Source organism: Engraulis encrasicolus, chromosome 23 (genome assembly GCF_034702125.1).
Source record: "Engraulis encrasicolus isolate BLACKSEA-1 chromosome 23, IST_EnEncr_1.0, whole genome shotgun sequence".
Lineage (NCBI taxonomy): Eukaryota > Metazoa > Chordata > Actinopteri > Clupeiformes > Engraulidae > Engraulis > Engraulis encrasicolus.
In genome coordinates, this window is record NC_085879.1 from 39,787,492 (window position 1) to 39,800,330 (window position 12,839).

The 12,839-nt window shown below is 46.9% G+C and overlaps 1 protein-coding gene across 2 annotated transcripts in view; it reads right to left on the reverse strand.

The window, feature by feature from the left end:
* The window catches only part of pcdh19 (protocadherin 19), a 106,040-nt gene extending 94,732 nt beyond the window's left edge, over nt 1-11,308 (reverse strand). The window contains exons 1-2 of one of the 2 annotated variants that reach the window (XM_063190753.1): nt 8,034-11,308; nt 2,894-3,287 (exon numbers count right to left, since the gene is read on the reverse strand). In XM_063190753.1, the coding sequence (XP_063046823.1) occupies nt 2,894-3,287; nt 8,034-10,222 (2,583 nt within the window). In that variant the 5' untranslated portion in view covers nt 10,223-11,308. Of the gene's footprint in view, nt 1-2,893; nt 3,306-8,033 lie in introns of both variants that reach the window. The other variant, XM_063190752.1, reaches the window with a different exon arrangement.
* Nucleotides 11,309-12,839: the final 1,531 nt, after the last annotated feature.

The following is a 12,839-nucleotide window of genomic DNA, read 5'->3' on the forward strand; positions in this document are numbered from 1 at the left end:
TCAGTCGTCGCGGGTGTTTGAGTAAATAATGGAAATTCAGGGGTCGTTTTGTCGATGCGGTGTGATTTTTGGTCCCTTCTTTGTTTTTTAATGCACTCCTTCTCGTTGCCCGAAGCTCTGGGTAAGAGCTCGGGGAAGATCAACGGGACTAAGCCAGCGATTCTGTCGAGTCAGTCCATAAAGGGTACGACGAGAGAGAGAGAAAAAAATCTATAAGTGTAACTTCATCTGTAATGGCACTTCCCTCGGCCCCATCCTTTTTTAGAGATCAACACACACTTACACACACACACACACACACACGCACACACATGAGCGTTCGCACACACACACACACATGCACACACACACAGTCACGCACACACACATGCGCGCGCACACACACACACACACACAGACACACACACACACACACACACACAAACACACGCGCGCGCACACACACACGCGCGCGGGCGCACACACACACACACACACACACCTGTTTGAGTACGTGTATAATGTGTGTGTGTGTGTGTGTGTGTGTGTGTGTGTGTGTGTGTGTGTGTGTGTGTGTGTGTGTGTGTGTGTGTGTGTGTGTGTGTGTGTGTGTGTGTGTGTGTGTGTGTGTGTCTGTGTGTCTGTGTGTGTGTCTGTGTGTGTGTGTGTGTGTGTGTATGTGTGTGTGTGTGTCTGAGATCTGAGATGAACAGGGATACCGGCTGGGCCTTTAAGGCAATCATTTTTCTCAATGCTCGCACCTGAAAAGGCATGCAGCGTGCCTGATTAGCTGGGTCAATGCGTTTGGCAGGCGCCCAGGATTCGCCTCATTTTCTGCAATGGCTCCACAAATGATGAAAAAAAAGAAAAGAAAGAAAGGACGAGAGTGGGAGAAAGACAAAGGTAGAGGCGGTGTGGGATTTATTTATTTTTTAAAAAGCAAAAAAAGGAAAGAAAGAAAGAAAGAAAGAAAGAAAGAAAGAAAGAAAGAAAGAAAGAAAGAAAGAAAGAAAGAAAGAAAGAAAGAAAGAAAGAAAGAAAGAAAGAAAGAAAGGTGGTCTAAACAGAGTCGTTTGGTCAATTGGTGTTTTTCTGGCTTCGTGAACAGACCAATGGGGACAGAGAGAGAGAGAGAGCGAGAGAGAGAGAGAGAGAGAGAGAGAGAGAGAGAGAGAGATGGAGTTTTAAAGAAAAAAAAAACCTTCCAGAATCATCACTCCACTCTCAGTGGGATTCCATTATGCAACTAGCCGGGGCCCCTTGACTCCATTTTTCAAACCGAGCGCGCCCATAACACAATTATATCAACTATTGATGTCAACAGCTATGTTGTTTTAAGCGTGCCACTAGAGATTATATCATTACAAGGCCGGCGTGCCGTGTGTGACTTGCATGTACATTTCAGCATCAGATAAGGCACAACAAAAGGCAGGGGCGCCTTGACCACAGTCAATAAGCCTATGCAAATCAACGTGTCAGGCTATCAACAGCAATAACAGTCCCTCATACACGCAAGCACGCATGCATGCACACACGCGCACACACGCACACACACTCACACACACACACACACACACACACACACACACACACACACACACACACACACACACACACACACACACACACACACACACACACACACACACACACACACACACACACACTCCCCTTCCTTCCTTCCTGTGAGGGCTTTGTTTCATAGCCCCTCTCAACCCAACACCCCCCACCCCCTCTACCAACAGGTCAACCATCTGATGGAATATCAGTCATCAACACACACCTCAGTTCAGTTGTTCTCACTGGTGCGATACAGCGGTACATGTACTCCACTCGATCCCTATTTTCACACCCAGCTCCCAGCACCGATCCAATCCCACCCCGCAACCCTCCATTACTCTCCAGTCACAGGTCACCCATCCCATGGGACTGCATTTTCCCTCAGGAACACCCCAGCCCCAGCCCCAGCCCCATCCCCATCCCCCGACACCAACCCACCACAACCCTCCCCCCTCTAAGGTCATCCATTTGAATGGAGTGGATGCCGCCCAAAGTCTCCCCAAATCCCCAACCCCCACATCTGCACATCCACAGGTCGCCATTCCCATGGTAATAGAGGCTCCCCCCACCCCCGGGGCCTGCCTAATCCCCATGCAAAGCCTAGTTCACACCCTCACAGGTCACCTACGGTATCTCATGATCATGAGTACGTATACTGGATATACCTCTCTATTCAAGTCACCTGGAGTGTCCCTCCAGGTGGCCCCCAATCTCCACCCTTCACCTCTCACAGGTCACCCCTCTGGTTGAAGGGAGCGGATGCAGTGGCGCATTGGCAACCACACTAATGGGCTCCCTAAATGAGGCTTTCTCAACTTTTACTGCAGACAAATGTGTGGAGTGCAGCAGGAATAACATTGATACGAAATAAGGAATCAAGAAACAAAAATATACACCACCACTTTAAAACTCGTCCCAGCGCCCTGGTCTCCCACCCAGGGCCAGCCCCTCATTGCAGAAGCCATTCAAAGGTCCCAATGCAACTATTCACACCACATGACCCTATGTACAGTACTGTATGTTATTGATGATGTTCACCCCCACCCAGAGGCTAGCCCATCATTGGTCCCTGCTGCTGGGGGGGTAGTATAACATAGCATGGCACTGCACGACACTGGATAGTATAACATAGCATGGCACGACGCTGGATTAGTATAACATAGCACGGCATCAGCAGGAATAACATTGATAAGAAATAAAGAAGGAAGAAACCAAAACAATACACCGCCACTTTAAAACTTGTTCCGGGTGCCCTTGCCTCCCACCCAGGGCTAGCCCATCATCGGTCCCCTGTTGCTGGGTAGTACAGTATAACATAGCATGGCATGGCATGGCACGTCGCGGCGTCTCTTACCTCAGGCAGTGGCATGCCGTTGATGATGAGGTCGGGCTGCTGCGGGCCCTGGCCCTGTCCGCCGGGGAAGGTGTGGTGGTAGCCGCCGCCGCCGCCAGGACCGCCACCGCCGGGACCACCGCCTCCTCCTCCTCCTCCGTGGTGGTTGGGCGCGGCGTTGCGCGAGTTCTGGCTCTCCACGTTGAGGAAGGTGCTGTCGGAGCGCCGGCAGCCCAGCGGCAGCGTCTGCTGGTGGTAGTCGAAGTAGTGCAGCGGGGAGGTGAGAGACGAGCAACTCACCACGTTCATCTTGTCGGTCTCCTCCACGTCGCGCGGCACCAGGCGGATGTCGTTCTTGCTCAGCTTCTTCTTCTTGCTGGACTTCTTCTGGTTGCCGTAGGAGTACTCCGCCACCCTGTGCAAGTAGAAGAAACTGAACAGACTCAATAAAGCAGTGGCCTGGTGTCCGCGCCGGCCCGTTTCACGCCTGCTTGCTTTGCAATGCTCGCCGAAAGAAAGGAAGAAGAGAAATCAGAATACTACGCAGCCCAGAGACGGCTATGCTGCAGGCGTCGGCCATGTTGGGATGAGAGAGTAGGTAGGAGTAACAGTAAATATTGCAGTGTTGATTTAACACTCAAAGGGTAGGTCCAACACTAAGAGTGCTCATTTCGACTCCTACTGTATAAGGGTTGTATTAACACTACTATATTCACTTTGTGTGCTTTCTCGACACAGGCCAGAGACAGCCATGCTGCAGCAGCCTGTCGCAGAGGCGTCGGCCATGTTGGGATGGGTGAGTAGGTGGGAGTAACCAGGGACCTAAGTTAACTTTTTTCACTACCAGCCCAAAATATGGCTAGTAGATGTTAATCTTACTCGCCAAATACATACTCACTAATGGGTCGAAGTGGCTAGTACTGTAAGTTGGTCTTATCTACCAGCCAAACTGAAATTTCAGCAGCATTTGGCCTGTAGGTTAATTAGAGCTGGTTAGAATCTAGAGTAACAGTAAATATAGCAGTGTTAATTCAGCGCTTAAAGGGTAGGACCAACACTAAGAGTGTTCATTTCGACTCCTATAAGTGTTGTACTAACACTACAAAATTCACTTGGTATAGGAAGGGAAAGGTGGTGGGTGTGTTGGCGTGCCAGGCCGTTTTTTCCCCCACTTAAGCACATTGGCGGCCACCCTGTGGAAGCCACACAGATGGAAAAAGAGCGCCATTCCGGCCACCAATGAAGCCACCATCCATGCTTCATTGGTCCACATTTCCATGCCGGGCCAGTGGACATGTCACATAAAACAGCACTTAGTCTCGCTCGCAATGCAAACATGCCAAACCACAGCAGCACATAAACAGACACATGATACTCTCTATAACACCTGTGTGTGTGAGAGTGAGCTCAGGTTGATCTGAGTTCAACCTGCCAAGTCGCAATTCGAATTCTCTAGCCTGATGTCATTGTTGTTTTTAAGCCGCCCATTTTTGCCGGTGTGTTTCTTTTCACTATTAGGCCCAATTCCACTGGCAGCGACACAGGAGGGGGAAATCCTTGATTTATTTTGAGAAACTCTGTGTGTGTCTTAGCCCAAGCTGAGACTATTTTGCCACAATCAGACCAAATGACGAACACTGGGATGTCTTTATCACAGGATGTCTCAGCTGGAAAAGGCTTTCTCTTTATCCCTGCTGGAGGCTGTTTTGAACAGCACACCAGCTCAAACGCAGTGACACTGCACCCCATCTTAGGTCTCTGCTGCTGCTGCTGCTACCGCTGCTGCCTTCTCCCTACAATGGAACACTCCTTTCATAATGTGTTCCTATAGACCTATAGCCGTCTGCTTTTCAGCATTTTTATTCCCTGTCTCCCTCACGCTGCAGTCTCTCTCGCTATCTTTTCTTTCTCTGATTCTCTCTATTCTCTCTAGCTTTTTTTCTCTGATTCTCTCTATCCTCTCTTGTTTCTATCGCTTTCTTGCTCTCTCGCTCTCTCTCTCTCTCTCTCTCTCTCTCTCTCTCTCTGGTGCTTTGAATTGTCCATTTCATTTAGATGCTGTCTGTGTCTCCACATTCATCTTCCGTACTAGCGCTAGAGGAATGATAACGGTGCAGAACCTTATCTTTTTGTGGGCATCTCAGAGAGCAGTTTTCCTCTCTCTTGATTTTTAAGCTGGTGGAGAGAGAGAGAGAAAAAAGGCACAGGCACAGACACAGTGCCGAGGCTTCCATAATAACAATACGAAAAGAGTATTACTCTTCCCTTTTGTGCCTGGCTGCTTGAACTTTAACAGAAGATGCTTGCAAGAGAGAGTCTTCTTCACCGACTGAACAATGAATTGCAACACAAGCAGCTACAAGCTCCGAGCTTTGAGGTGGTCGGTGACAAAGAACAAATAGATGTCTCTTGCAATTTTAATGCGCAGCACGTAGGCCAATTTGGCAAATTCTCAAGACTCCTTAGTGCTGCACAATATTCAACATGGCTCAGTGCGTACCTTTTTAAAGAATTGACTACGCATGTATTCATATGTTTATTGTCAGGAATGAACATTATCCTGCCTAATCGGTTAGCCTAGGAACAGTATTTTTTTTATTCAAAAACAGTGGACTATATAAACTAGCGGACGCAACAACAGCGAAGCTATTCAAAACAACAGCTTGGTGGGCCAGATATGGGCTAATACACCTTATCATCCTCATCGCTATAGACAGCGCCAAGACAATAAGAAAAACAAGGTTGTTTTTATAGAGCAGTGTCAAAAACACAGATCCCTTGCCATCATTAACAACAGTTAATCTGCATGACCCCAGATTTCTGAGCTTAGAAGAATTGGCATGCAGCGAAGAAACCTAAATCCAATACTTGGAAAGGACATCTTGTGCAGATATATTTATTTCTTATTTGGCGTGTTCTCCAGCTGAATTACCCGAGGTCTTTCCCATTTCAGGGAGAGAGAGAGAGAGAGAGAGAGAGAGAGAGAGAGAGAGAGAGAGAGAGAGAGAGAGAGAGAGAGAGAGAGAGAGAGAGAGAGAGAAGAAGAAGAAAAAAATACAGGCACATCCTGTTTACAGCGGTCCCGGTGCAATAATCTCTCCGAGCTGGGAAGCCTATCTTCAGTACACAGCCCTTCGAATTTCATTTAAAAAAAAAAAAAAGAAGAAGTGAGATCCAAAGAGTTGTCACTGAATCTCCGTACAGAGAAGCGTGCAATCAGAAATAAACTGACCTTCCCACAGCTACTCGTGCTAATAGACTGCTGGGACTGCTGGGAGGGACTGACAAACACTTCTCTATCACTCTCGGACCAGATACACACCATTGATTGATAACTGACTGCCTCACCCAAATCACCAGCAGCAGGTGTATGAGCTGCGTAATGCTCACACACGAAACCCAGACGCACACACACACACACACTCACACTCACACACACACACTCACACTCACACCCACATATACTATATTGGTGCACACATGCACACACACACACAAGCACGTGAGCATGTACGCACGCATGCCCGCAAATGTGTGCGTGCGTGCGTGCGTGCGCGCACACACACACACACACACACACACACACACACACACACACACACACACACACACACACACACACACACACACACACACACACACACAGAACCACAACCTCTGTTACAACGGGGCCACTACACTGAGAGGTCACACAACCGGAATGTCAACAAAAAGTATGTTTGGTGTAAAACATGGTAATGACTTGGGGGGAGGGGGGTATTTGCAAAAAGCAATTTATATGTAAATGCACAGTAGCAACGTAGCCTAGTGAGGGGAAATCATCTTTGGAGCCTATGTTACAGATCGATAAAAGCAAGTATTTTATTATGCCAGATTACAAATAAATAAATTAATGTGAAGGCTCTTTTAGTGAATGCCTGAAAGTCTATGGCTTGGCTCAACATTGTGCTGGATAATATGGACAGCAATTCCTCGTTTTATGAGCAGGCGGTACAATAATCTAAACAATCCACACAGCATTTTCGTCATTAGTTTTATGGATGCCACCAAAGGTCTCGCACACTATCATCAAGTCAACACACAAGCAGCACTTGATTATTTCCCCGACAGTCATTCAGTCCTTGAGCAGCAGCATAACAGAAAACGCCCAAGAAAATCAGGACTGAGTGCAGTTTAACGGCCATATTAACCAAGGGGGACTAGTGAGTGACAAGAAGTAATTGAGAAACAGCTTTAGGAAATGGTTGTTTCATAGAAGGCGTGCGGTCGATGTTAACTAATTTCCTGGATCTGCATCATTATTTTATTTTTTTTACCACAGGAATTGAAAATCCCTGCAGGGTGAAGGGCCTTTATAAACTGTAATTACACCTATAAGGAGAAAGATATACTCGCTGGATACTCCCAAACCATGGGAAGATGGTAATAATGGCAATTATTTTATTGCCTTGCAGATAATTGTAGACTATAGTCAGTGGACTAAGAGATGTTTTAAATCATTACCAGCTTAAGGTTATACTTAAGATATTATGATAAATCTTTTGTTGAACACCAACAGATATATCAACATACATTTGCATAAAAGTGCACACATACACACCTGTGCACGCGCGCACACACACACACACACACACACACACACACACACACACACACACACACACACACACACACACACACACACACACACACACACACACACACACACATTATTATGCCATTCCTACATCGGCTTGGCCAGAAATGCAATACTGTCACATATGCTTGTGCAGTCAATTATGGTGATGTGACGTCCCACTGCAGTGTGCCCAGCATACATCTGGAACGGAGTCCACAGATGCATGGGCCTACTCCGTTTGACGAATCTAGTTAACACAATACAATATCCTTCCTGGAAGCAACTGCTACTGAGTTCTGTCAATCCTCACTACGGTCTCGGCCCTGCGGCATGCACACAACACAGAAAGCGCTGCAAGCCATACACACAACCGCCCTTACAAACACATTGCAGGCTATGGCGATGCTCATGCACCAAAGTACTCAACGTTTTTCCTTTTTTACTACACCATAAAGCTTGATGGTCGTTTCCTTGACATGACCAATATATGAAAAGAACATGAATAAATAACATGTGGATGGCTAATTGTAATTGATTGGTTACCTGCAGTTGTATGTTCGGATCTCCTTATTATCCCTTTTGCACTTGACGGCCACAAATATCATTGTGACGAAGAGGATGGCCGCGATGGAGCCAAGTGCGATGATGAAGATCAGGGAGAGGTTCACCGGTCCCATAGACTCCTGCGCGTTCAGGTTGGGAGACACGTAGATGACTATGTAGGCGGATGCGGACAGAGACGGCTTCCCGTGGTCGTGTGTCATCACGGTGATCTCGTAGGTCGTTTTCGCCTTGTCAAAAAAGGTGGTCGTGGTCCGAATCTCTCCGCTCATCTCGTCGATTTCGAAGTAAGGCCTGTCTCCCTCCGTGATGGAGTAAGTCAGCCTCCCGTTTTCACCCTCGTCATAGTCGTCGGCTTTCACCTGTGTGACCAGGTATCCCACACCCGAGTTTCTGGGGATGGACACCTCAGCGGTGCCGTTCACTAGACGGGGTGCCGTTATGAAAGGAATATTGTCATTTACATCTATCACGACTATTTTGACTGTGGCCGTGCTGCTAAGCGATGGCTGGCCCTGGTCTTTGGCCATGATGTTGAACTCAAACGATCTGGTCATTTCGTGGTCAAAAGATCTCTGTGCGTAAATCTCGCCAGAGTTTGGACCTACTTGGACATAGGAGGATATAGACATGTCCAGCACATTCTTTTCCACTATGGAATAAGTCACAGAGCCATTTAAGCCCATGTCGGGGTCCCTTGCTGTCACTGTAAATAAATGTTTGCCAGGGGTGTTGTTCTCCATGACCATGGTCTGATAATGTGGCTTCGTAAAATGGGGAGGGTTGTCATTTTCATCCTTTATTTTGACAGCAAATGATTTCGTGGTTTTCAGGGAAGGGTTGCCACTGTCTTCCGCTTGGATGGTGAGGTTGTACCTGTCTCTTTCCTCCCTGTCCAGTTTACCAGCAACAAGGATGGTGGAAAATGTCTCATATTCCTGCAGTCTGAAAGGCACATTACCCAAAAGCTTGCATTTGACTTTCCCGTTCAGACCAGAGTCTTTATCCAAAACGCGCACCAAGGCGATGACATATTCTGGCCCAGCGTTCTCGCTGACCTCCTCTATCTCACTGCTTACAGGTAAGAGGTTAATCACGGGAACATTGTCGTTGGCGTCCAGCACTTCTACGTTTACTTTACAATGTGCCGGAATCGAATTTGGGCCTAAATCTTTGGCTTGAACGTCAATTTCATAAACGGTGGTCGTTTCGTAATCCAAGGGCCCATTTACAGTGATGACACCCGTTTTAGTGTCAATTTTGAATGCCTCTCGGGTCTTGTCACTGACATAGCTGTTAAATGAGTACCTGACCTCACCATTTGTGCCCTCGTCGGGGTCTGTTGCGTTCAGGTCAATAACAACTGTGTTGATGGGAGAGTTCTCCATCACTTTCACTGAATACACTGGCTGGTCAAAAACGGGGTTGTTGTCATTGGAATCGATCACTTTAATGTTCAGTTTTACCCTCCCAGATTTTGGAGGGTCTCCCCCGTCCTCGGCAATAATGGTATAATCATATCTAGACTGCATCTCTCTGTCTAATGGCTTTTCAACCACAAGCTCTGCGAACTTGGAACCGTCTCCCCTCGTCTTTATCTCCAGTCCGAAAAGCTCATTCGGGGTGATGCTATAGGTTTGAACTCCATAGCTCCCCGAATCCGGATCACTTGCCCCCTCTAGGGGAAATCTTGTCCCCGGGTCTGCGTTCTCGGAAATTTCTATATCAATGTGGTCTGTGGGAAACCTTGGTGCGTTGTCGTTCACATCCTCTATTTCGATTTTGATCACGCAAATAGCCATATTACTTGACATCAGTTCCAACGTTACAACACATTTGGGGGTATGGCGGCAAACCACATCTCGGTCGATTTTCTGCTTGGTTTTTAGAACCCCCATATTGTCGATTTCCACCCATCTCGGCTCGGAGCTGGAGATAATGCGAAACGAGACGGACTGATTTGCACCTGCAAACTTCGTGTCGATGAACTCTTGCGTTAGGTTGGCTATTTTCGTGTATGCTGGCTGCTCCTCTTTCACGTAGTATGTCCGGGTGAACAGAGCATCCGCACCAGTCCAGCAGCATAGCAAAAGCACGAAAATGTGTATAAAATCCATCTCCTTCAAGTGCATCGTACCTGTTGATGTTTTTCTTCTTTTTATCGCATGCATCTCATTAACCGGCTGGTTTTATCTGATCATGGTATTATGGCACTCCCAATACCTAATTAGGTCCACATACAAAGTTGCCGGGAAAATGGGAATATTGAAAATAAAAAGTCTCACACTGGGTGCTGAATAAAAATGGACTTACGCCGTGCGCATCGCTGTAACTGAGTTCCGTGTGTACTATGCGTCGGACAGAGCAAACATCTTTTCAGTTATCTGTGTGAAAAGTCTGCAAACAGAAAATAAGGATTCAGACATTCTGCATGGGTGCGGGAAAACTGGCGGAGGGCTACTCATCAAATCTGCGCAGTTCACATGAGAAAACTGCTAGCCAGGAATGATGTTGTAGAACCGACCATTTTCAGGCAGCAACAAAATCCTTAAAACGTTGATGTGTTTTAATCAGTACATTCCGTTGAGCGAGTCTGCGTCAATAAAACATATACCAGAAGAATTAAAAAAATGTCAGTAATGCTCCTCCGTGGATATTCTCAAAACCATGCTCCCAGTTGCGTGTAAATGCATGTTAATAAATGAAATAGGTGCAGAGCCCCATGTATGGCTCAAGTAAGGGTATATTCTCAATGTGCAATTCCATGAAAACGCATATCCGCCGAGAACACAAAATCCACAGGGATGGGAAAAAAAATAAGAAAAATCAAGGCAATCAGCTCTGCCCATAAAAATACTACATGTAATGGTCCGGGTTTCTTGCCCCCTTCATGGAGGCGCCTTAATGCCAGTAGTCAAGTCCACAATATTTCCGATTTCCAGAGAAAAAGGGTGGTCTCCGCTTTTCTGCTGTCTCTGATGAAAGTCTTGACGATTCCTGGATGTAAATTATTTTCTCCAGATCAATCAGAAAGTCTTTGACATGAACACGCCTTGATCCGATATGGATGATGAGGAAAAAATAAACAAACCAAATAAACCACTGAAATGTAAACCGTCTTCACTGAACCACACCGGAGTTCATGTAGGTTTTGCAATAGTAAAGATAGAGGCTACTTCATTGATATCCAGCCTGTGGATGATGCGACTACGCAACTCTCAGCGCAGCTTCTGGTGGATGCTCAGCTAGCATCTTCAGTGAACACTGTCGACTGCACAGTGCAGCGCCGGGCGCTCGGTCTCAAGACCCGCAAAGGTTTCGACCAATCAGACGAAGACCCGCAAACCCCTCAGCGAATCGCAGGTAAAATTGATCGCTTGAGTTTCAGACCCTCCAAACTGCGCAGCCAATCACTGGATGATTTCCCAACCCTTCAGCCAACAACAATTGGCGCTGGTGGGTTGGCTATTCTGGTGGGTGGGACATATATCAGCTGTGAAACTCGGCCAACTAGCCTCTACTTCTGCAGCCAGGATCTGACTGTGTGGCTGGATCAGCACACCAAGTCGACCATTCAGGAATGCAGTGGCCACTCCACGAGTCTTCAAGGCATACAATATCTGTCTTTGTCTTAATGGCATATTGTAGGTGCACACCAAGACACGGACATAAAACAGGTTGTAACCTATTGACGACAGGTGTAAAACTGGCTGTTCCTATCCTCTGAGACGTGAGACCTTAAAAGTGATCTAAGGTAGTATTGAAGGGAGAGGGGAGACAGAGATAACGGCACGGTGATTGGATGGGTGGCTAGGCAGTGTTCTTCATGCGTGCGCACTGGCATTCTGCATTGGATGGACAGATGGCTCATTTAGGCTGCTGCCATTGAAACGGCGTAAAATATAATTAATTCACATTTAATAGAAAGGCATGTCTTCCAGGAGTACAAGGTACACCCTCCCTATCTTAGCCTACTTGCAATCAGCGTACACCACGATCCATGTCCCACTCCCCAGTCACACCCAGCCTCTGTTCCACTGAGAGTGTAGTGCATGCACTTCAGTGTATTCTAAATTCTACCACGCACAGCCATTCAGAAATCTCAGTTTCGCACGTGTTGCCATGTGTGAGTGCATGGATAGCATCATTGAGATGAATCATACTCCGGGACCGGGTCATTCCACAACTGTTAGCAACATCTCGTTGTCATCCTCTCTGCGTCTAATTTACGCGCGTAACGGATGTGTCACGAGCCTATGTGGGCTAGCCTATACTCTTGATTCTATCTTTCATTCACACGAACTAACCTCCCGGATACAGCTGTGATGGTAATAGTAATGACTTTTTTCATGTACATATAGCACTGATGTCGAATTTGATTTCGCCTTCTCTCCATGCGAGGCATGGATAACACATAGGCATGGCCACCTGCTGCCACGGGCATGTTTCCCCCACCAAGGGGTAAATTAGTTTCGAGGTTCAGCCTTGCCTGTCTGCATATCGGTAGTTAACGTCTGTAATGATGTGTGCATCTCTGAACGTGTGTGTCATTCAATCTGTTGATGTATCCACGAATAAAATAAACGAGGCAATACATGATGGGGCTACAACAATGAAAACCTTCATTCGTCTTTATCTTTCTTTCGTCCGTCTTTCTGTTTCTCTGCCATGCTCTGTCTGTCTCTCTCTTCTGCGGTCTGTGTCTGCACATATCGCAGTCATTTGGTCCATAGCACAAAAGCTCACGTCTTGGCGGAGGCATGTTTTGAGTCACAAGGGTGACACCTA